This window comes from Astyanax mexicanus, chromosome 2, assembly GCF_023375975.1.
Source record: "Astyanax mexicanus isolate ESR-SI-001 chromosome 2, AstMex3_surface, whole genome shotgun sequence".
Lineage (NCBI taxonomy): Eukaryota > Metazoa > Chordata > Actinopteri > Characiformes > Acestrorhamphidae > Astyanax > Astyanax mexicanus.
Genome location: NC_064409.1, coordinates 63284309 through 63309410, shown reverse-complemented (window position 1 = coordinate 63309410; position 25102 = coordinate 63284309). Strand labels below are relative to the sequence as shown.

At 37.0% G+C, this 25102-nt stretch overlaps 1 protein-coding gene across 2 annotated transcripts; it reads left to right on the top strand.

Annotated features, from left to right (window-relative positions):
• The first annotated feature begins 956 nt into the window (after positions 1 to 956).
• Positions 957 to 25102, top strand: nap1l4a (nucleosome assembly protein 1-like 4a). Of its 2 annotated transcripts, XM_007228068.4 has the most exons (15): positions 958 to 1102; positions 3796 to 3848; positions 5253 to 5313; positions 5794 to 5953; positions 8885 to 8968; positions 10102 to 10233; positions 12420 to 12491; positions 12587 to 12726; positions 12973 to 13118; positions 17033 to 17049; positions 18936 to 19055; positions 19311 to 19346; positions 19457 to 19507; positions 22644 to 22680; positions 23021 to 25102. In XM_007228068.4, exons 2-14 carry the CDS (start codon positions 3812 to 3814, stop codon positions 22647 to 22649), a joined length of 1062 nt encoding a protein of 353 aa, XP_007228130.3. In that variant the 5' UTR covers positions 958 to 1102; positions 3796 to 3811; the 3' UTR covers positions 22650 to 22680; positions 23021 to 25102. The 2 variants fall into 2 exon arrangements, with proteins under 2 accessions (XP_007228129.3, XP_007228130.3); XM_007228067.4 differs by lacking the exon at positions 22644 to 22680 and having other exon boundaries at positions 957 to 1102.

Here is a 25102-nt window from a genome sequence, read left to right as displayed (position 1 = left end):
AAAAATGAATTAAACCTACTTGGCATGGATTTTTTGGAAGACAAATAACAATGACCACTGCCTTTTCCCAAAGAAAAATGTGGGCTAGCTGCATAATGTTGCCCTGAGGAAACAGATAAGTTTTCTTTTAATTCTTTTTTTGTTTAGTTAGTAAACAACAATTTTGTGACAAAAAAGAACATTTAAAAAAAATAAAGGATAACATAATAAACAAAATAGTGTTTTGTTCCCTGAGGGCAACACCATGCCATAGGGGGTTAAATGAAGACATAAGGAAAATCATTGACAGAGAAGTTGTGTTTACTTCTGACTGGTTGTAATTCTCCCTAAAATCATCATATTCATTCACTCATAAAAGAGCCTGCCCCACAATGCATGTTTTATAAAATGACGTTTTAGAATCCTCAGTGCAATTACACATTCTCAACAAAAAAGCTTAAAAGTTACTACTGTAGCACCAGAGGGAGGCACATTTGTGACAGGCCTTTAATATACAGCTTGGAAAAATAAATAAGAGTTCTCTTAAAAATGATTTTCTTTGATTTTACCAAATTGAAAACCTCTGGAATATAAACAAGAGGAAGATGGATGGTCACAAGCCATCAAACCAAACTGAACTGCTTGAATGTTTGCACCAGGAGTTACATAAAGTTATCCAAAAGCAGTGTGTAAGACTTGTGGAGGAGAACATGCCAAGATGTATGAAATATGTGATTAAAAACCAGGGTTATTCCACCAAATATTGATTGGGAGAATTTGGGAGAAATGATGTCCGTAGTTTATAGAATAAAACAACAACGTTCATTTCACTCACACGTACGCCTACAAATAGCAAACAGAGAAACTGAGTCAGAAACTAAAGTGGTCTCTTATATTTTTTTCCAGAGCTGTATACCGTCTAACAGTGCAGTAGTGAAAGTGTGCACTGCCTCCCGTCTCCACACTCAACTCTCACTACCACCAATGAAGTCCAGGAGCACACGCGCTGCGTGCGATTCGCCCGCGCTTCAACAGCACAGCCAATCAGAGGCGCGGATCCTGAGGGGTGACCCTGCACTTCTCCGTGTGTTAAGAAGAGCGTGAGGACAGCCCGGAGCGTGCGGTAAGTCAAACACGCGCTTTCCCCGCATGTTAGGCCTGATAGTCCTCTGATAGGGGCCGCAGCGACCCGCAGGCGGGACTGGCGGCGGGTCGGAGCGCCGAGGCTCGGTTTAATCCGGTTAACGGGGAGGAAGGAGCGGGTTTAGGGTTTTAAACGGGCGCTCAGCTACAGCCAGTTAACCTCACTAACAGGAGAAAACGCGCCTGTGGATAAAAATAAAGACCAGTGCAGCTGTTCTTCCACTATAATACAACCCCTCTTATATTCATCCAGCCGCTCGTTTCATTATTTACCCAGCTAACGCTCGATAAACACGGCACGAGGCCCGTCTCCAACAATAATAACACATAACCGAGCCCTGTGTATTAACCTAGCTTACCTAGTTAACTAACCTCACTAACCCAGCCGGTCTCCTGTATTAATCCGCACCATGCGCCTCCCCACTGCTGCGATTAATACCATAACAGATGAATGAGGGAGGTTAAACTACTGAGACGATGAACACATGCTATAACCCCCTGCTTTCTCTTATCATTATCATGCTGGCAAAGCATTAGACCATGGTTATTATAGCTAAGCAAGCTTAGTTTTCTTTAAATATTAGAAATAAAATAAAATGCTATTCATAGCTAATACAGTTCTTTAGCTCTAAAATAAAGTTAAGACTAATGTAAAGAACTGCCTGCTGACTAGTCCTGATTGGCTGACAGCTCCTGGATCTGTAGGCCAGGCCAGCTGTTAAAGCCATGTGACTCATTCATCAAAAAAAAAAAAAAAACTTGAGTTGGGGGTTAAGGGTGGGTGATATGATGAAAAATATTACATCACGATATTGATAAATACATGAAATGTGATGGCAGACAGAATTAATCAGTAATGGCAGGTTAATAAAAACTGCATTTTCAATATTCAATTATTGCAGCACTTCCAGTTCACAGGAATCAGCAGATATTTGGCTAGGCAAGCCAAAATTACAAAAAGTGAAAAATGGCCACATGATTTTCTAGTTACATACATAGTTACGTAGTTTTCCCTTTTTTTTTTTTTTTTTTGAAAAGCAGTATTTTCAGAAATACGTTTTCTCAAAATATATTAAGACAATTTTATTCATGCAATGATAGAAAAAGTGACAAAATTAAGAAAAATCTGTGAATAAACCTGTTTGGTATGCCATATTCCGAATTAGGCCAAATACTTTTGTCTATTTTATTTTTTCTGCACAAAAAAATAATTTTTGGTAAATCCAAAAAACTTTAAAATAAAGTCGAGACTAATTTAATATTTTTCAATCAAGACTGCTGACTAGTCTTGATTGGCTGACAGCTCCTAGATCTGTAGACCAGGCCAGCCGTTAAAGCCACATGACTCAAAAAAAGACTTGAGTTAGGGATTAAGGGTGGGTGATATGATGAAAAATATTGTATCATGATATTAATAATTGATAAATACATGAAATGTGATTGCATCCAGGTTTGTTTGAACTGCAGTTCAAATATTCAGAATTTGTAGCACTTCCAGTTCACAGAAATCACCAAATGTTGTGCATTTGAAACGATTAGGCTAGCCAAGTAAAAATGACAAAAAAACGATGTTTACGAGTAATGTATTTCATTGTATAAATTGTCTTTAAAAAGCAATATTGTCAGATAGGCAGTTTAACTTTTTAAAGTTTGGTATGCCTTTTTCTGAATTAGGCCAAATAAATTAGGACAAAAAATATTTTGGTGCATCTAAAAAGCTTTAAAATAAAGACTAATGTAACGAAGGGCCTGCTGACTAGTCTGGATTGGCTGAGATCTCCTGAATCTGTGGGCCAGACCAGCTGTTAAAGCTGGTGATTCATTCATCATCATTATCAAAAAAAAAAAAAGGTTAGTGGTTAGGGGTGGTTGATATGCTAAAAAATATTCTAACATATCATAATTTGATATTGATGATTGGTAAAGGATAAAGATGTTTCTTAAAAGACAAAGTCATTACAGACAAAAATTATCAGTAGTGGCAGGTGTAGAAGAACTGCAATTCAAATATTCAAATACAACACATGAATGCAGCTTTAGTACACTGTCAGTAAGGAATTAGTAAGACTGATAATATCTATTGAAAGCTTAGGAAAGCAGTTTGTGTTTCACAATACCAACCCTCCCTTAAAAGACCTCAAAGAGCATGTTGTTGTCAGAAGTCAAACCACTGGCCTGTCAGATCTGGTCCAGTCTGTCACCTGATAGCCTGGTCAGCATTGCCCATATGTTGGCTACTGTCAATAGGAAAAGTGTAAAAATATCCATACAGCGATTACCTAGACTGTGTAGAAAAGTGATGGGGTGAGTTAATCATGCTACGGGTTTATGTTTTGTTCAGATTACATGCTGTTATTAGATCAGGTAATTAGGAACTTTTCTGAGCTGTAGTCAGAGCAACAGGATACACCCGGGCTCATTCAGCCCCTCGCTGTGCTATGTGAGGTTCATGACTGGAATGCACTTAGCTTTGTTCTCTTTGAAAAGGTGCTGCAGTTTTTCTCTCTCTGGGTTTTGTGTTGTGTGCTGCTGTTAATCCAGGCCAGCTAGAGCTGGGTGTGTGTTCAGTATTCACTGACATTAAGCTGTCAGTACTGCTGTTATAATGGTTTGTTTAAAGTATGCATGTGTTCCCATGAATAAAATTGCCTAATGTGTTTTTTTTTCTTTCAGCCAAAGGGTATCAGCAATGGAGGCACGAAAAAATGAAAAGAATGAAGCTAAAGGTATGATAATGGATTATCATTTTGTGATAGTTTGTATTTTATATATTATTTATTATATAATCACAAAGGTAACTTTTTACTTAAACTGAAAAGAAATGTAGTATATAATTATATATCAGATATATTTTAAAAAATGGTGACAGATTTTTTAAATTTTTACATTAATTTGAGACTAAAAAAATAACATTGCTTAGTGTCACTGCTTTTACTGCTTAAAATGTGAATGATTACAATTTTGGGCCGTTTTGGGCCAAACAAGGTCAGCGACTGCTTGTTCACACATAATATCAGATGCTTTTGTCCTACCTTCTCTGGTGTTTTTTTCATCACACATTTAATAAACATAGAGAATGATGCAATATATTTTTCCCAAAACTACCAAGTTTGATATGTTTAAATCTCATTATATATCTCATTTTAATTTGTTTATACAAACTCACTGTAAATTGTTTATTTATCTAATTTCTTTGGAGCATTTATGTCGATTCACTCATAAAGTCTTGGCAAAATGGAAATAACAATTGCTAAAAAGTAAGAAAAATTATTTACAAGGTTTTTGGGTGAAAATAATGACATTCTAGAACAGCTTGTGTAGACCCACCATGCTAGATCCACACATCAGTCACATCATAAGCCTGTTTTTCAGTGAAACCGAACCCTTCTTATTAGGAGTGGGCAATATTATATCGTATACAATATATCGTGACACAGAAATATCATGATATTACAAATCCATATCGTGGTAATAGGGATGTTTTGTCTTAAAGCTTCACAGTAAATAATGGACTACTTTTAAGTGTATTTATTGTATAATTGTTTTAGTTTGCAGTTTATATGCATGAAAATATTCTGCAATATTTTTGCTGCAATATATTATTTTATGCTATATTATTTATTTTGCCACATGATGATTCTACTGTTATACTATTATACTATATTCCTAAAATTAATGAATTATTTTCCTATTATCCTATATCGTTATCGCAAAAATACCCTGAAATATCGCGATATTATTTTAGAGCCATATCGCCCACCCCTACTTCTTATCAATAACTACTATCTATCTAGCCATTTTGGCTGTCCTTGGCACTCAATCCCTAAATCCAACAAGGATATGACAGACCTGACTACTAATTCTCTAACATCTACCTGTCTAATATTTACCCAACACCTTTTCATTCCCTAAATCTCCAGACCTTAACGTCTTTCTATCAAAGATCCATCAACCAGTTATTGCTTTTCTTTAAATTCTATTCTATATAGACTTGGAGGTCATTATCAGAGAACTTCTCTTTTATGCATATTATTTGTACTTTCCTTTCTGATCTTAATTAGGTAAGAAAGAAAACTCATAACAAGGTCAAACTGCTTAGCAGTATGTCATACTGTTTTGTATATACACAGGAAAAGGAGGAAACAAAGCCTTACAGGTTGACAGACCGGAGATCATGCCTCAAGCAGAAAGGTAAGCATGAAGGTTTTGGGAAGAATGCATCTTACACAAGAGAAGTGCTGCCATTTAACACTGTTTATGAATAGGTAATCATGGGTAAGGCATTTATAATTCACTCTGTCCTTGTACCAAATTACCATCTTCTGTAGCATTGCTTATTAATAACCTTTCTACTTTTTAAAATCGCTGGTTTCCTGAAGAGGGATCTAGCACTGGAGTAAGTGGCATAGATAAAGCCCTGTCCAGAACGGGCTGGACAATAATTCTATATCAGTAAATAATGCTATAATAAATGTCACAATTTTTAAAAAGACATTTTCAATATTTTAATGATTATTATTTACTGTGTGTCACTGACTGATAATGTAATTTTATTTTATCGACTGAAATTAAGAATAAATATTGCAATATTAATTTTGACCATATTGTTTAGCTCTATTCATACCAAAACAGTGCTGTTCTGCTATGGCTAACAAACTAAATTCTCTACAGGATACCCAACTTCAGTGCCCTTCCCCAGGCAGTGAAGAGGAGAGTCTACGCTCTGAAGAGACTGCAGGTCCAGAGTGCTCATATAGAGGCCAAATTCTATGAGGAAGTCCATGAGCTGGAGAGGAAGTATGCTGGTCTCTACCAGCCCATCTTTGACAAGGTTCTTCTTTGTTCCTTATTTATTGTCTAAAGCATCCGTTTTGACTTATTTTCACCACATACCATATACAGTAAATTAACCCTTCATTGGCTTTGGTCCAGTAATCATTAATTTGTATGTATATGCTGGTGCTGTGCACAAATGACAAAAGGCACCTGCAGTGACCTTTGTCTCATGTAGACATGAAGCTCAAGCCTGGCTTGGTGGGCTTTGGGCTAACTGAGGCACTGCTAAATTGATCCCCCACCCGAACGAGCGGCCACCTGCTCTTACTCAGGTCTGGTTGTTTCTAAGGCTGGGAAAACGTACTTTTTTTAATAAGATGTATAATTTAGTATGATCCTTCTGAAAAGTTCATCTTTGGATCAGTGTGGCTGATCATCACAGCAAACCAACACATGCACTTTTTAACCCGTAAACACTGAGAGACCCTAAACCCTTTTCTGACCCAGGTCTTCAGAGTCCATTAAGATTTTTTCTTGTATGTGTAGAACCATTGTACCAGGCCAAAAAAAAAGTTTTAAGCATCACAAAGGTTGTTTGATTTGTCTCTGCATAGAACTATTGCTTTAACAATTAAAGAACACATTGGTTGATTTAAAAAGTATATAGTCACTACATATTTCATAGTAGTTACAGAATAATGACCCTTAATAAGCTCAGTTGAAAAATGATGTTAATATAAACAGCAAAAACATTTTGCAAACTTGGACAGAGCTCCACTTTTTTTTGCAAGCACAAGAAAATGTGTCGCATTAAACATTTGAGAAAGTTTCCTGTGCTGTCTGAGGCAGGAGCATTAAAGTAAATACAGGAAGATGCCCTGTGTTCTGGAATAGTGCCTATTTTAGTGCAATTTAATATGGAGCAACATAGCTGTAGTAATTAACTTGACCATATACTAGGATAAAACTGGCTATGGGAGACATTTAGCTCAAATTTAAGATATAGTACACATTATTTTTGGTTCAGATCACATTCCCACAACAAATAAACTGTTCTAGAGTTGGGGGCTGGACCATGACCACCTCCTCTCAAGGATCACGGTGAAGTTGTTTTGGTCTGCTTCATTGTTGTATTCACACCTTTCCAATTAAATCACCCCAGAATCACGTTTTAGTTGAACTGGACTAAAAAGTGCAGGTATGAAAACCTTTTATGACTATTTATAATGCTTTATTACTTAAAGTTTATAATATAAATTGGTCTTCTAAAGCTTAGTACCATCTATTACATCTCTTTAAACCAGGGGTTGGCAATTAGTTTTGGCCGCTTCTCACGCAGGGATAGAACCCGAGTCGACCGCGAGTCCTTTAAACTATCGCTGCGCCGGCTAGTAAACTGAGTTACAGCTGGGGGAAAAACGACTTATAATGATAAAGTCCGAGAATGGGCGGAAACTAAAGTCACACCGAGCGTAACAGAGAGACACGGAAGGAGTGTAAACTAAAGTTCGCCAGAGAAGCGTTTTATTTATTTATTTTTTCATTATTGTTTATTATAGTTCAAACAACCTCACAGGCCAGATGTAGCCTGCAAGCTTGAAACATCTGGCCCGTGAGGTTGTTTGAACTATAATAAACGATAATGAAAAAATAAAAAAATATGTTTCTCTGTAATGGTCAGGACGCCTATTGGCGATCTATGCTTTAACCCTCCTGTCGTGTTCACCTCCTGCCCCTTACTTTAGTGTTCCCGGTCAAATTTGACCGGTCAGTTTTAACGGCTCTTAAATTAGCCCAGAAACCATTTTTTACCACCAAATTTTTGTACAACATTTTTTTTAGCTGTGAACAATGTCTCAAAGCAGTGTTTAACCTGAATTTATAGAATTATACATAAGATAACTGCAGTGAAAGTACAAATAGGCACTGAAAATGTATTACAAAATGAACGTTATGAATAATACATTGAAAACCAAAGACAAAACTCATTATGAAGAAGTGTGTGTGTGCATGTGAATTCATGCACATGGTCAGAGTGGGCCTTGCAAACATAGGCATCATATTTGCAGCACCCCAGGCTTATTTTATTGTCTCTAGGGGCACAGAGCTCACATGGGTTTTCCCATGTATACCTGCATATTCCAGCATCACTTGCTGCCCAGATCTTTATTCCACATTTCCCTGTTTTTCCCTTTTTGTAGCCTCATTGTTTGAGAGATATACTCCTGCTAAAATCAACAGACCTATGTAGGCTTGGAGGTCTACCAGGTCCATTTCTCTCCAGGTGTCCCCAAACACACGCTTCCCCTCCAGGTCATCTCCAGTATAATTCCCTCAATGAACTCTGGTAAAAAGGGTTGGAAGCTGGACTTGATGTCATCCACATGAGTGAGTGAGTGAGTGAGTTGGGGTGTTGTGTATGGGGATGTTTTGTGTCTGATGAATGAATATATTCTGAATACCCATTCATTTCCTATGGCGGTCACTTTTGACCGGGAACACCACAGATGTAACAAGGTTGAATAAAACCCCCAAAATTCAATGAAAGGGGTGATCATCACTTTTATGTGTTCAAGTGCATAATGTGGAGGATATCATAATGCCTTGAGGCAATCAGATGTAAAACACAATATTTATGAGTGTTTTAAATTGTAAATCGGTCAGATTTGACCCGAACACGACAGGAGGGTTAAACTAGGCAAACACCCATTTGTCCTTGTGTGTTTCATCTTCTTGTGGACTCGATGTGAACTTGCGCTGTCAGTATACTCTGTGGTAAGATGAGCTCAGACTGATTTGCAGACCAAGCTGCTCTTCTCCAGCCTAGACCTGACCCTGAACCGAACAGTTTTACGTTTTCTCCGACCTAACACTTCTGATCCAACTTACTGAATTAATAATTAGCTTTTACTTTTAATAATTAGCTTTAACTTTTACACTCTATATCAGTGCATGAACTAATAAGTGTGCGTGTGTGATCATTCAGAGGAGAGAAGTGGTGTCCGGAGCAGTGGAGCCTACAGATGAAGAATGTGAGTGGCACAGCGAAGGGGAGGAAGAAGATCTGGCTGTGAGTCTAATTCTATATACTAACTGGGATGTGGGTTGTATAAAAATGTCTGCTGTTTTATTATTTCTTTATTATTTACAGGTACTGTATATCTGCTGCTTTCTGCGCTGTGATTTTAGTCAGGATCAGCAATTAAGATATTTTTGTTTTTTTCTATATATATTTTTTTGAATTATTATTATTATTTCTTCCCAAATATTTCTCCCCAATTTTAGTCATTTATAAGCTTACGCCCACTAGCTAAGACTACCCTCATCACACGCTGCTACCAGTGCTGCTTTCTCTCAATTACATGAAATCAGTAAACCACATATTTACCCTTATGGTATTTTGCAGCTGAGTGTGCTCAGAGGAAAACAATGACTGGCAATTCTTTAACATAATTGTGAGAATTTAAGTACATTCTCTATTTAATGAATGTTTGAGCATCAACTGATATGAACATGCAAAATGTCTGCACGGAAAGGTTTACAGTAAAGTTCAGCTCTAGAAAAAAATGAAGAGACCACTTTAGTTTCTGAATCAGTTTCTCTGATTTTGCGATTTATATGTGTATGTTTGAGTAAAATGAACATTGTTGTTTTATTCAATAAACTACAGACAACATTTCTCACAAATTCCAAATAAAAATATTGTCATTTAGAGCATTTATTTGCAGAAAATGAGAAATGGATGTAGATAAAGATGTAGAGCTTTCAGACCTCAAATAATGAAAAGAAATCAAAGTTCATATTCATAAAGTTTTTACAGTTCAGAAATTAATATTTGGTGGAATAACCCTGGTGTTTTTTAATCACAGTTTTCATGCATCTTGGCATGTTCTCCTCCACCAGTCTTACACACTGCTTTTTTATGCCACTTCTGTTGCTAACTTTCAAGCAGTTCAGCTTGGTTTGATGGCTTGTGATCATACATCTTCCTCGTAATTATATTACAGTAGTTTTCAATTTGGTAAAACAAAGAATCTCATCCTTTTTAAGTGGTCTCTTATTTTTTTTCTAGAGCTGTATGTAAACAATTTTTGTAGGTGTATTTTTTTGCCATTTAATCCATTAAGCAGCCTTTATAGTTGTTATGAGGAGAGGTATTTGAATTATTGAACCATTACAACTTGTTAAATCTCTTTTTAACAGGAGGATCTGAAGAAGAAAGCTGCTCTGGAGGAGAAGAAGGAAGACGCTGCTCCTGCTGAGGACCCAAAGGGCATCCCAGAGTTCTGGCTCACCATCTTCAAACATGTGGACATGCTAGGAGAAATGTTACAGGTAGGATGTTATTAACAACTTATAATAATATCAAAATGTTAATCAATTTAAATCAGATAGTGGCAATGGACAGAGCAATAACTTAAAATTAGTTCAGTCAGTGGATAAACTTGTTAATGTGGTTTTGTCAGTTTATGGCAGCTATACATGACTTACGACATCAGGCTTACAAACAATGTGATTTTACTTGTTGCACCACATTGTATGTTTTATATTATTTACAGATTCAATTAAAATTTTGTAGCATTTAGCATAATACTAACAGGTAATTTCAGATGGTGTAGTCAGTTGGTGCATTTAATGCATTTTCATTATGTAAACAAGTCACAGCAAATACCAGATATGCAAAATATGAGTGTTTAAAACATTAGCTTTTTATATATATACACTACCGTTCAAAAGTTTGGGGTCACTCAAACAATTTTGTGTTTTCCATGAAAAGTCACACTTATTCACCACCATACGTTGTGAAATGAATAGAAAATAGAGTCAAGACATTGACAAGGTTAGAAATAATGATTTGTATTTGAAATAACATTGTTTTTACATCAAACTTTGCTTTCATCAAAGAATCCTCCATTTGCAGCAATTACAGCATTGCACACCTTTGGCATTCTAGCTGTTAATTTGTTGAGGTAAGCTGGAGAAATTGCACCCCACGCTTCTAGAAGCAGCTCCCACAAGTTGGATTGGTTGGATGGGCACTTCTGGCATACCATACGGTCAAGCTGCTCCCACAACAGCTCAATGGGGTTCAGATCTGGTGACTGCGCTGGCCACTCCATTACCAATAGAATACCAGCTGCCTGCTTCTGCTGTAAATAGTTCTTGCACAATTTGGAGGTGTGTTTAGGGTCATTGTCCTGTTGTAGGACGAAATTGGCTCCGATCAGGCGCTGTCCACTGGGTATGGCATGGCGTTGCAAAATGGAGTGATAGCCTTCCTTATTCAGAATCCCTTTTACCCTGTACAAATCTCCCACCTTACCAGCACCAAAGCAACCCCAGACCATCACATTACCTCCACCATGCTTAACAGATGGTGTCAGGCATTCTTCCAGCATCTTTTCATTTGTTCTGCGTCTCACAAACGTTCTTCTTTGTGATCCAAACACCTCAAACTTGGATTCATCCGTCCACAACACTTTTTTCCAGTCTTCCTCTGTCCAATGTCTGTGTTCTTTTGCCCATCTTAATCTTTTTCTTTTATTAGCCAGTCTCAGATATGGCTTTTTCTTTGCCACTCTGCCCTGAAGCCCAAAATCCCGCAGCCGCCTCTTCACTGTAGATGCTGACACTGGTGTTTTGCGGGTACTATTTAATGAAGATGCCAGTTGGGGACCTGTGAGGCATCTGTTTCTCAAACTAGAGACTCTAATGTACTTATCTTCTTGCTTAGTTGTGCAACGCGGCCTCCCACTTCTTTTTCTACTCTGGTTAGAGCCTGTTTGTGCTGTCCTCTGAAGGGAGTAGTACACACCGTTGTAGGAAATCTTCAATTTCTTAGCAATTTCTTGCATGGAATAGCCTTCATTTCTAAGAACAAGAATAGACTGTCGAGTTTCAGATGAAAGTTCTCTTTTTCTGGCCATTTTGAGCGTTTAATTGACCCCACAAATGTGATGCTCCAGAAACTCAATCTGCTCAAAGGAAGGTCAGTTTTGTAGCTTCTGTAATGAGGTTTTCAGGTGTGTGAACATGATTGCACAAGGGTTTTCTAATCATCAATTAGCCTTCTGAGCCAATGAGCAAACACATTGTACCATTAGAACACTGGAGTGATAGTTGCTGGAAATGGGCCTCTATACACCTATGTAGATATTGCACCAAAACCAGACATTTGCAGCTAGAATAGTCATTTACCACATTAGCAATGTACAGAGTGTATTTGTTTAAAGTTAGGACTAGTTTAAAGTTATCTTCATTGAAAAGTACAGTGCTTTTCCTTCAAAAATAAGGACGTTTCAATGTGGCCCCAAACTTTTGAACGGTAGTGTATATATATAAAAAAGATGAGAATGTAACTTAAAAATGTTAGTTATTATTAGTATATAGCAAAAATTTTATATGATCTTAGTTCTGCGTTCCTTACTTATTAAAATGATCATGGCCTACCAAATCGTTTAGTTTAACTATATAAGTGGATATTACTATATCTGATCTGCATGATCCTTCTTCTCTTTCAGGAGCATGATGAGCCAATCCTGAAGCACTTGCAAGACATAACAGTTAAATTTTCTGAGCCTGGACAACCAATGGTCTGTACTATGTGGATTGTTGTAAATTAAAAGAAAATTTAAATCCACAGATCGAGCACTATTTAACTCTGTTTTATGTTCTAATTTCTGTTTAGAGTTTTACATTGGAGTTCCACTTTGAGCCCAACAGCTTCTTTAGCAACACTGTACTCACCAAAATGTATAAGATGAAATCGGAGCCTGATTCAGCAGACCCCTTTTCTTTTGAGGGCCCAGAGATTGTGGACTGTGAGGGGTAAGCACCATTATCATATTTCTGTACTATTTACTGTACTGTGCTGTAATAAATGGGCTAAAGTCTGCTGTAAAGTGTACTGGTAGTTGAGCTGTTTGCATGAAGTGTGCATTATTTACAAATGTTAGAAGTCTTATAAATGATGATTTAAAAATTGTAAAAAGCTTATCAAACGTATTTGAAAAGGTTGAAATTGTAAATACATTATATTAATGAATTTATTTTCTTCTTTTTGGCTTTGTTCAGCTGTAAGATTGACTGGCAGAAGGGCAAGGATGTAACAGTAAAGACCATTAAGAAAAAGCAGAAGCACAAAGGAAGAGGGACAGTGAGGACCATCACCAAGGAAGTGCCCCAGGATTCCTTCTTTAATTTCTTCAACCCAGCCAAAGGTAAGACACAGTGCATTTAATGAAAGACGTTTTAGGGTGCAGGCAACACTGATTTATTTCTTAAATCAGATCTGTTGATATGAATGTCCGCAATGTTATTTGCAAGTGATCAGATCAGATTTATGTGGTCAGACATTATATATCTACATGGGTTGGCCGAGTAACACGATCAGTCAGTAGTTATCTTTGGCACTCTTTCAGGACTACCACACTTCCATCACTCTGGATTTGATGAGGTCGTTGTTTTTGTTGTGTTTTGAGTTTCTCAACAGATGCAGATTTTAGTGGCCAGAACATCCAGACTGAGATGCATCTGTAACAAACCTGATTGTAATCGCATTTCAAACCACCTCCAAATGTAGATTTCATGTGGTTTCAAAAATAGGGGTGAAACGATTACTCGAGTTATTTGAGTTATTCTGTGCCTCGAGTAATCCATTAATTAATTTTAAAACGCAGAGCACGATGTTTTGCGCGGACTTTTAATGTGAAAAAGCGTGCTTAGCGTTACATAGGGCGTTTTTAGAGCGGTGAAGCAGTGAGCAGGTCAATTTATAATAAATCAATGAGATTATCATTAATGTACCTTAATAAAAGAACGCCAGCACTGTGGAGTACGGATTATTAGGAATACTGTCTAATGTGTGGTTAGTTTATTACAACGGAGACAAGTTCTAGACTTAATACAGGCTTTTATGTAAACAGTAAACTCAGCGCTGTGGAGTTTAAAAGTTAAAGTGGAGTTTATAATAAAGTTAGCGAGATAAAGTTATTCTGGACAGAATGTACGGCCATGAACTTACTGAATTGTCTAAAATGCACAACTTAAAGCCAATGTTTATGCCTTTATTATTGATTAATGCCCTATATTTGATACTTACAAGAAATCCTAAGTTAAAATAATTTAGCTTAATTTATTAAATTATTAATTACTAAAGTATTACTTGTGGTATTTATGTCTATTTTGTGTTTGTGTTTGCAATGTGGAAATTAAAATTAAACCAATTAGTCATTATTAAATGAAATTTCTTATTTTATGTAATCTCTTATTTTATGTTTTATCTGATTACTCGATTAATCAAATCGATTTTTCAGTAGAGTACTCGATTACTAAAATAATCGATAGCTGCGCCCCTGAACAAAAATCAATCTGGATGCAATCTAGGTATACCAGCAATCAGATTCAGGCTGGCAGTCTGAACATAGCAATGCACCATCCTTATTTAGTGGTGTGGTTGTTATTCCTAATGTCCAGCAGATGGCACCACAGACTCATTTCTGTTCCTACATGATCCTCTGGTCCTCTGTCCCTCACCCAGGCTTCCATGTCATATGAAACTCTTTAAAGGGGGGATAAACTTGCCTTACAGATTAACCTCTGGCTGTCATTACATACATTTATGAATGAGAGCGTGTGGCAATTATTGGATTTAACCAAACACAGGCCTTTTTAAATCTGGCCGTTTTTTATTAGTTTTAGAGTTAATGGAATGCAGACTGTAAATTGTGAACCAAGAGGCTCTTTGTTACATTATTACCATAAGCCAAATGTCAGCCTCTTAAATTAGAACGCGTTAGTTCTGAGTGGTTGAATGCCAAATTCAGTGAGATGTGGAGAGTTTGCTGGTCGCTCCTGGCAATTTGAACTTGAATTTTGCGTGACTTTACATTTGTTGCTTCTGGCAGTGTGACATTTTCTCATGTGACTGCTTTTTCCCTTGCTTGGTCATGAGGGAGCATTGCATCGGTCAATATATTTATCAGTAAGGATTTTTCCTACCCCCTAGCTAAGAATGGAAATATCAGATTAAATACAGATTTTGAGGAAATTTTCTGCTTTTTGGCTTCTTCACTATAAGGTGCACTTAAAATCCTTTCATTTTCAGTGCACCTTTTAATCCTTATGTATAAATGTTGCCAGTCAGGTTGTAAGAAGCAGTAAAGCCTCTCTGCCAAATTGCAGTGTTATTCAGGAGTTTTAGTTTAGCATTATTGTATAGCAGTATTAGCATTAGCCCCTAAGCGCTATTTCCCCATTCAGAGGGGAGTATTATCGGACTGTAGCCTGCTCCTAACCCCATCTAGCACTGCTGGAGCGGTTAGCCGCTAATGCTAATGCTAATGCTCCAGCCTTAGTGCTGAAGAAATTCTGGGATCTAAGCTTACTGTTAATAAATGAAAGATCTTTACTCACCCAAATCAACAGTTTTTAGGAGAGAAATCTGTGTAGATTAACATCTGGTGGCGCTTTTAGTGTCTCTTAAAATGCACTTTATAATCCGGTGCACCTTATGTATGAAAATAGAGCAGTTTTTATTATTTTTTTGTCAAATGCTGTAAATGTAATTGACATGTAAATTTAATTGCTGTCAATCATTTATGTCCTGTTTTGGTAATATGAATTTGACAGTTCTTTTACATTGTGCCAGAATATCATGATGAATGGACCTATAGGAATGTGCTAAATCCTTCACATTATCTTTCATTGAAGTTTTTAAAAAGTTTTTTTTTTTTTTTTTTTTTTCCGTTTTGTTTAATGTTTCCTTTTTGGAGATAATATGAAATAATTTCATGCCCACCTCCTTGTTTCTATGCTGCAACAGATAAACTTCTGTCTCCAGCCATCTACATGGTGGTGAAGCTAGATGTAGGAGTGTTTAACAGAGCGGCTTAACAAACACTAGCACACCAGCAGTATGTCACCACCCAAAAAGTAATATGTGCGCTATGTTGGTCTTGACCTTTGTAGAACAGGGTGAAATGAGAATAATAAATTATGCATAGAAACAGATACAGGAATACAGTGTGTGATAATTTAAGAACTACTCCTATATGATCAGTGGAGGTAAAAATGAACAGTGTAGTGTAGAAAGAAGGAGAGGGTTATTATATACTAATATGACTGTGTAGATGTGTTAACACATGTAACACAGAGAGGGAATGATTAATGACACTTTTGCTGAGTGTTCACGTGATGGTGGTGTAGTCAGGCGTGTAGTCATGATGTTCTTCTTAACTAGGTTTGTTTAGTTATTTATTACTAAACCCAGTTGATGATTTCACTTGGGGTCATTAGTTTTCATCAGATCTTTTCCTTGTATCACTTTTCCTTTTTTGCAGATCATTGTTTGTTTAAGCAGCGTCAGAAGCTTTTAAGACTTCCTCTAACACCTCAGCCTGGCCGTGTCACCTCCATTCATGTCTCTTATGTCTGTGCCATTAGGCATAGTTCTTCTATTGTCTCACAGCATTCTAATCATTCTCCCCTTACCCTTTTGTCCTGTCATACTCGAACAGCTAAAGAATGCAGCCCTGCCTGCCTGTGGGAAAATATGTCTTAGCGTTCATAAGGCTTGCCTCCGGATGTGTGTGTATGTAGGCTTGTGTGTGTTTGACTGTTGGCGGATGAATTATTTCCTCAGACTTCCTCAGAAAGGTGTGGCGCTTACCTGCAAACGAGTGTGACGAGGCAAGGTGTCACCATAGCAGTATCTAAGGCGCACTGAATGATGTAATGGGGTGGTAATGAGAGGAACTGTGAGACTTGAGTTTCTTGCTGTTCTTGAAGTTTACTACTTCTTTGCTTTCAGTCTTTCTTTTATTTGTACAGAAGGAAAGCTTAAATTGTCTTAAAATACTGGTAATATCTTGTTATTTCAGGGTATTTTTGTGATAATTATACCCTTAGGGATTTGACAAGACAGTGAAAAATAACAGTTGCTGTCATTTAGTAAATCATTTTTACATTTTTTTAATACAACAACCTAACAAGACTCTAATGTAAAATTAGAAATGTAAAATCTTTTGATCTTGTCTGATAAGTTATGGCTCACCTCTTTCTGATTTGTCTGCAATGGATGAAGAAATAGCATGTTAAAATATTATTTTCTTTCTCTGCTTCTTGTCTCTTGCAGCATCTCCAGATGGGATGGTGAGTGTCTCCGAGTCATCGTAAATACGTGCTCTCCATCCTCTGTTTGTAAACATCTGCCTGATCTGCTCAGTGGACCATCTACGCATCTCAAAGCAGCCATTACCTCAAAGCCACGTTAACTGCGTCGTTTAGACTCTGAGTTTTCTGAGTCACAGGGGTCACACTATTTGCATACATTCCTCTCCCACGTACTACCAGCTCTGCCTTCAGTCGCATTTTGTGCGTCAGTAGGGTTATCATGTCAACACTTACTGTAGTGTGTTGTGTTACTGCGTGAAGCTTATGTTGAGTTGAGCATGCCGCTCTTTTCTGGTTACCAGTAAGCCAAAAATAGCACATCCTTCATCTAATATATTCTGGACTAAGCTGTAAAAATAAGATATGAAATCTACTTTGAATAGTAATATTTATATTTAATATTCAAACCTTTTTTATTATAAATATTTATATTCTATCATTTTACTAGGTTATTTAACAATTTTTGTTTTTTAGTTTATCAATTATAGTGAGGAATGATTATAAATAACAGTACTTCAAATGGTTATTTGATGATGAGTTTAAGTATGAAGAACAGCAAGTAAAGCAAGTCGTACCATGAACACCAGGACCAGACTACATGAATTCTGCCTGCAAATTTCCAGCATTCAGCCCAAAAATGAGTTACATGAATGATGAACGTGACGTAGGGTGATGTAATAGAAGAACAGCCTTTTGATGCTTTTAACAAAAAGTATTGCATACCAGATTTTTTTTGTTGTTGTTGCATTTTTCCACCTAGTTTGATTTGTCCTACGACATGTTCTTTGACAATAACATTGATATGAACACTGAGAAGGGCTGCGACAAGTAGTCAATATAATTAGCAATTGTCGACTCCAAATGTTTATTGTTGACTGATTGTTAATTTGTAGCACTAAACTCATTACTGGGCACATTCACACAGTTTACACTCAATCTCCAAAAGTACCTGAACACAACAGATTACGTATTTCCTCACTAAATAGCAACACTTTCCACATTTAATGTTCTGGAGATTTGACGGTCATTAAAATGTCACGTTCAGCAGTTTCTATCGTTTTGAAGCGATAGAGCAAGCTAGACACAGGAGCCGTACCCACAGCAAGCAGAGTTGGAGTATGTGGCGAAATATTCGTTGACTAATCGAATAATCAGAAAAAAAATAATTGTTAGATTAGTCCACTACCAAAATAATCTTTAGTTGTAGCCCTAACGGAGTGCTCTCTGGTGACATACTCTATGTAAACATGGTGAATACAAAAAAAAACCTTCCACTGCAACTTTTAGATGACGAAAAAAACTGAGAAAAGTTTAATACGACTGTAGCAACAATGCCACTGCCTTTGTGACTTGATAGCTACGTTTATGTATGTTGTTGACATTAGCTCAAGTTCTGTTTGACGGATCCCCAGATACAGATCACATGTTTTTTTTTTCTATTATTATTTTTCCTTGTTGAACACACATCAACCAGCCTCACACACAGCCTACATTAATGTAACCAGGACTGAGAGATCATTGACCCTCTTTCCTAAATAAATACCTACAAAATATGCAAGTACAATGAATGATGATTACATGTCAATCATGTAGTGTTGCTGGGCTCATGATCAAGAGACAGCCCAAAATCATTGCACCATGAATGCCTAATCTGACATGACATGAACTGTGTGAAAATATATACAAATATATTGTGTAATCTGAGCTTGGGATATAAGGTCCTTCACACTCACACATTTCTAATAATTAATTCTAATAATTACTATTTAAAACATTCTTATTTTTAATAGTGTAGGTGATATATACTTATGTAATGATGATTATCTGAATTGTGTATATATATAGATATATGTGTTGTATTTCAGGATGAGGACCTGGACTTCACTCTAGCCACAGATTTTGAGATTGGTCATTTCTTCAGAGAGAGAATCATCCCCAGAGCAGTGCTGTACTTCACAGGAGAGGCTTTGGAAGATGATGAGAGTGTATGTCCTCCTTTAAGATCAACTTTTAATACCATGAAGCTTTACTTCTATATTTTACATTATTTTATTTCGATAAATCCAACACACAGTTCTATTCCTTTCTTACAAAAAAAGTTGATTTTGAAGATTTGAGTCATGTTGTAGGCTGCGTTATTAAATGGACGAGTTACGTTTATGTAATCTTAATGATGGGAATTGTTTATGGTGCTTTGCTGGAATTCATGGCTTGCTGTGTGTGTGTTTGTGTGGGTGTAGTTTGAAGAGGAGGACCTTGAAGAGGGAGAAGAGGAGGTTAGTTATGCAAACGTGTGAATCTTTGCTTAACACAAAGGTTTTTTGATATATTTTTTTTATACTGGCACATCCTGACAGGAAGTGTATTGTGTGCGGTTGTGTTTCAGGACCTTGACGAGGAGGGTGAAGAGGAAGATGAAGGAGATCTTGACCTCACAGTCAGTGCTCAGCTTTGAGTCTTTTGTCGTTTTGGCATCGCTTTTTTATGCATCTTCTGCACTAAATACATAAATGAGTTTTTGAATGATGAATGGGATTGACCTCAACAAGGTGAATGTACTTCTCACAGTAAATTGAGCTTTTTTACTGTCCAATGAAAATGAGGGAAAGACGGTGACAAAGAGAGGGGTCAGAATATAGAAAGAAATAATAAGCTGACAAAATAAGGTGACTTCTGTGCTTCCTCCCACACACACATTATATCAAATGCTATAGCCTGGCTGGCTAGGATGTTAAAACCAGGATGTTAATGACAGAAACAGCTGGCTAGAGATAGATATTGCTTACTTTAATTTTGCCAAAACAAACTTTAAATAATAGTGAAACAATAACCACAACCCAAAAATTCCCTTCCCTTCCCCCCAGACATCCTACGTTTCCAACTACCCACAGTGTGCACTGTGTAACAGTAGGACATTTATAAACAACCATTGATTTCAAAAGAGTCATAGCAGAATCAGACAGTAATAAGGAGAGAATGGTCCGGTGCATTTACTGTCCACAATCATGAATAAAGTAAAATCACAAGGTTAAAGAAGTTTAAAGAAACAAAAAATGTTTGAGTTCTTGGTGCTATGTTTTAAAGCAACCAGCCAATCAGAAATGGGAGGTGAACAGGACGTGGTCATTGGCTGTAAACTTGAAATACAGAAGAGACTTGCTACACCAACTTTTTAGTTGAGTGTTAGCAAAACCCATTTTAACTGCCACTATTTACTATTTCTTTTAACTCTAGGACATTAAATATGTTATTAATTAATTTATTTTTTCTTAAAATTCATAAACAAAAGACACAATAAAAAAGATATGTATGATTATAATGCCTTATACCAGAAATGTTGTGTTTAATATTTGATCTTAAACAGCTTTTTATATTAAATACTGAGAAGATTGGAGTGATACAATACAGTACTGTAGCAAGAAAGTACAATACTACTCCTAGATTTACCACTGTTCTAAAATTACTGATGGAACATGTCAAGATCACTGGTTGTTTTAGATAATAAATAAAGTGGTTTGAGTCCATCTGGCGCAGGCAGAGTGTGCCAGCTGCTAAACAGAACATCCAGACTCCACACTGTTTGCTCCGAGACCTTCTCCTGGCTCCAGTTGCTGCTTATGTCACATGGTTTCCTGCACAGCTCAGAGTGAGAATGCTGTTTGTTTGTGTTCTCTGTTTTCGTGTCAAGATATCTGCTCCACTCACAACCCCCTCAAAAGCAATTTGCACCTCTAGGGGTACAGAGGGTCCTGTAGAGATGTTTTTCTAAGGCCCTGTCCACACGTATCTGGATGATTTTGAAATGCAGGTGTTTCTTTTTCCGTGTCCAGTAGTGTTTCTGCAAATGTCTCCAACCAAAGAATAAAGTAACAACCGAACAAGGGACACCAACACTAACACAACATTTTTCATCTTATTAATTCGCTAAAGTATACTAGGGCTTCACAATATAGAAAATATTATTATAGTATTGCAATACTTAAAAAATATAAAATCTGCCTCTGGTACATGCATAATGGAAAATGTAAGTTTTCCTTTTGCACCAGGCAAGTTATGACAAGACTCCTTGATTTGATTTGCCTTATCTGACATTACATGTGCACTCTTTGCCATTACTATGCTGAAATTATATGGATTGTTTAGTTAAGACTTTGGCAATGCTGATGTCTTTAGGTCACCCACACACTCATTACCAATCAGAGAAGCAGAGTTTTGTTGCTATTTTTTAAAATGAGATGACAGCATTTTTATAAAGCTCTGCTTTACCTGTACATACAAAAATATGTTGGTGCTTTTTGACCAAAATAAATGTTCAGGCTTATAAAAAAAACATTGGTGGTCTTCAGTAAAACGGCCTGCTGTGGTTTAACGTGGAAACAAGCTTTTCAGGCTCCAGAACCAATTTTTTTTGGTGAAAAATCGCTGAATGATTCAAAGTTACGCAAGACACGCAAACCAGAACGGAACCCATTCCACATTGATAGAAAAGCCTCTTTTTAAATTGCTGCTGATGCAGCATTACTTGTAGCTAGGGGTGCAGGAAAAAAATTCAAGCTCGAACCGCGTTTCTAACATTAAATGATTCAGAATCTTTTCTCATTTTCAAAAAATCTTTTTTTTTTTGCAGGTGCAGCTACTGTCATGCAGAGCTTTTTAACTGTACCACGGAGCTCAGCTACTGTCCTGCTGTTAAAGCCCTCTGCAGGACAGTAGATGAACTCCGCGAGACAGTAGCTAAGCTCCGATGTACAGTTAAAAAGCTCCGCGTGACAGCAGCAACAGGACAGGGAAAGTTTTTGCTCTTACTGCCTCTCCCTATTAGGCTACAGAGAGGCGTGTAGTGTCGTGTTACGGTGTTTGTTGTCGCGCCGCTAAAGTATGGAGGATGAAGAAAAAGAAATCCAGCCGTTTTGAAAGAATCAGAAAAAAATTTAATCAAGACTCCAAGAATTGATTCTGAATCGAATTGTGGGATTCCCTAAAGATTCACAGCTACTTAAAGCTGAAACATTCAGTGGAAAGTGCAGCACACCAGCTCTGCCTCAGCAGCCAGCGGATGCCTGTGCCAGCCTGCCAGCATCCTAATGAGATTGCCATCTGGTATTTTCTTTTAACCTTAGTCTGCTGGAATACTTAAAGCCACAACTTTAAAATATACCTTCCTATATGTGGTTAAGGTCTAAGTGTACTACAACAGCGTAACTTCAGTAATTTGATTGGTAATGACTGAGCCTGAGCTGAGGTGGTAAGAACAAAGAAAGTAATGATGGTCCTTAGTAGTAAAAATAAAAATATAAGCAATTAGAAAATGAACTCTTAAGTTCTCAAAAATGTCCACACTTGAGGGTGTTTAAAAAAAAACACACAGCACACTGTGTTTGTGTGGACAGGAGGTCAAAAGAGTGAAAAAGCTGTGCAAATACAGATCTGGATACATGTGGGCAGGATCTTACATCAGCACAACTTCAATAGTTTGATTAGTAATGACTGACTGAGCTAGCACTCAGTGAAGATAACTGCATGTGTGGTGTGTGAACTGATTGTTGTCCCCGTCCCCTTTGTCCTCATTACAGGCATGATTCATTTCCACTCCATTCCATGCATTCCTAGGTAAGGGGTACACTTCCATCTGCTCTTTTGCTCACTTTCTGCTGCACTTTTCCTGTTAGTTTTGTCTTTCCTGCTTCACTGCTGTTTAATTTGTTTGGTTACATCCTCTCCTCCCTGCAGTTTTACTCCCACTCTCTCTCTTTTTTTATAGCAGCTGAAATGATTGATTGTTGCACCTCTTATTTTCCGTTGCTGTTCCTCAGTATGTTTATTCATTCCTCGTGCAGTTTTCTACCTTTTTAGGATTCCTCTCACAACTTTCCACTCTTTCTCGCTCTTTCATTCCACAGGATTGATTCAATGTTTGTAATAGGTTTTCTCCGTACTCTTCCTTTTGTAGAAAGAGCCTCAACCAGCGGAGTGTAAACAGCAGTAAAGAAGCGAGACGGTCACAGCTCATCTCTACAGTCGGAGTGATCTCAGCCCTGCAGGACCTTCCATCTACTCTCTTCAATCAGCGCAATATGAATCCAGATGCCATTTAGGAAAATGCATGATCATGTATGATTTCTGATTTATGTTTACGTTATGCAGAGAGAACCACCTCTGCATTCTTCAAATCAAGGACATTTGTTCAGAAACAAAAATATTGTTTGTCTACATGCAAGTTCTGCAGTTCTTTTTCTTTCTTTTTCTTTTTTTATGTTAAGGCCTTTTTGTAAGCTCTCCTGTGTTTGACTGGAAGTTCTGTACAAAGAGGTTGTTCTGTCCCCAAAGCACGTGCACTGTTAAAAGTATACGTTTTTGAGGTTCTTTCACTTAAAACTGTGGAGGAAAAACATTTTCTTCTCAATATCTTGTTTTAAAGGTTCCTCAAAATAACTTAGCAGTTAAATTACAAATCAAATAAAGAACCCCCAAAAGTTCCTCAAGGAACTTGTACAGTGTTAGTCAAAAGTTGCAAGACACCCTTTTATTTTTAGAAATAAATTACGAAATGTGGTGGCTTTCAAGATGACAGCCATGTTCTTGACGTACAGCCTAAAAGATCCCCTTACCCATTACTTTCTGGGTTATTCAGATACATTTCGCTTCCCTTTTGTGTCTGAAAGAATGGTGTCCTGCAGCCTTTGACTCTTTAAACACTTTAAACAGTGTACTCCTGTATTTTCTTACCTCTTCCTATCTTTTGCTAGACTGTAGCCATTGTTTTGTGATGTTAAAGAATTTCAAATTCACCCGTTGTTCTCATCACACCATGTAGGTCACTCAGGGTTTTTTATACCAACACAGTAGTTACTGTCAACCATGAAACTAAACTACTGTGAATTTATCCTGTGAGTTTAACAAAAGGAAAATATATATATATAAATCATCTGTTACAGCACAGTTATTACTGTTAAGTGTTTGGGAGAATTTGAGCCGACGTCTTCATGTCTTGTCTCGTAGTACTGTATGAAAGCAGCTATAATTTGCCGGCAGGGTTGAGGTCAGTTAATTTTCAGCTTAGCAGAGCAGCCAGCAGTTTTAATCTACTGCATGAATGCCTGTATTAAAACAGACAGGTACAACTGAAATTCAAATCAGTCTCAAGTCCAAAAAGAGATTTCTCTCTCCTCTTCTTTTTTTTCTTCTTCTATAAGCTATACTGATAGTGACTGATCTCAGCCCTGCAGGCCTGAACAAGCCTCACTCTTTTTTTTGGTAGGTCACGACAGCTCTTTCCTTCAGTGCAGGTGTTCATGTAAAAACGGGCAAAATTCATTTCTTTTTTTCTTTGGTTGTTTTACTTTTTTCTTCTTCTGTAGATTTGAACTTATTTTGCGAGCACTGGTTATTCTTTATTCTTTCTATTTACTTAAACGATTTGCTTTATTAAGTTTAAGTTTATTAAGTTTGCTTTATTATTTGTGTAAACTAAAAGTTGCCAATGCGTTTAGGTGTTGCTATGAGAAGGTGACTTAAGGTGGGATTTGTGACATGTAATTCTTCATTATCTTCATTGTGAGTGATCAGAAACTTCTGGGTGAAGTGTAGCTTGGTGAATGTTAGCCTCATGGCCTTCTTTTGCACATCATACCATGATAGACCTCAAAAAGAAATAAAAACAAAAATGTCCTCATTTGTCTTTGTTATGATAAAAAAAAATAATACAAAAAATACAGAAGTGTTGATCGCTCAGAATGAACCATATTAGGCAAAAGGCCTAAACATCATGGACTTTGGTCATTAGGTTTGTATTTTCAGCTGAATTTCTATCATTTTCTGACCATTACAGTGCATTACATGCACAAAATCCCCTTTTTTTAAAGCTGATTATTAACTAAGGGTAGATCTTACATTCACTGCCCCAGTATTAAATGTATGCTAGTAATGGCCTTCATGGGATTTGTTTTTTTTCTGGGTTTTAATGCAATATTGTTTTTGATTTGTATAAAATAGTCAAGAGAATTCTATTAAACATTGTGTAATGTGATAAACA

What these genes read in the sequence shown, in the direction of transcription:
- nap1l4a (XM_007228067.4), top strand. Translation starts at nt 3,812, where the DNA reads ATGGAGGCACGAAAAAATGAAAAGAATGAAGCTAAAG. An exon ending in CTGAGCCTGGACAACCAATG is followed by an intron (nt 12,492 to 12,586) that starts GTCTGTACTATG and finishes ATTTCTGTTTAG; the next exon opens with AGTTTTACATTGGAGTTCCA. An exon ending in TTGAAGAGGGAGAAGAGGAG is followed by an intron (nt 19,347 to 19,456) that starts GTTAGTTATGCA and finishes GTTGTGTTTCAG; the next exon opens with GACCTTGACGAGGAGGGTGA.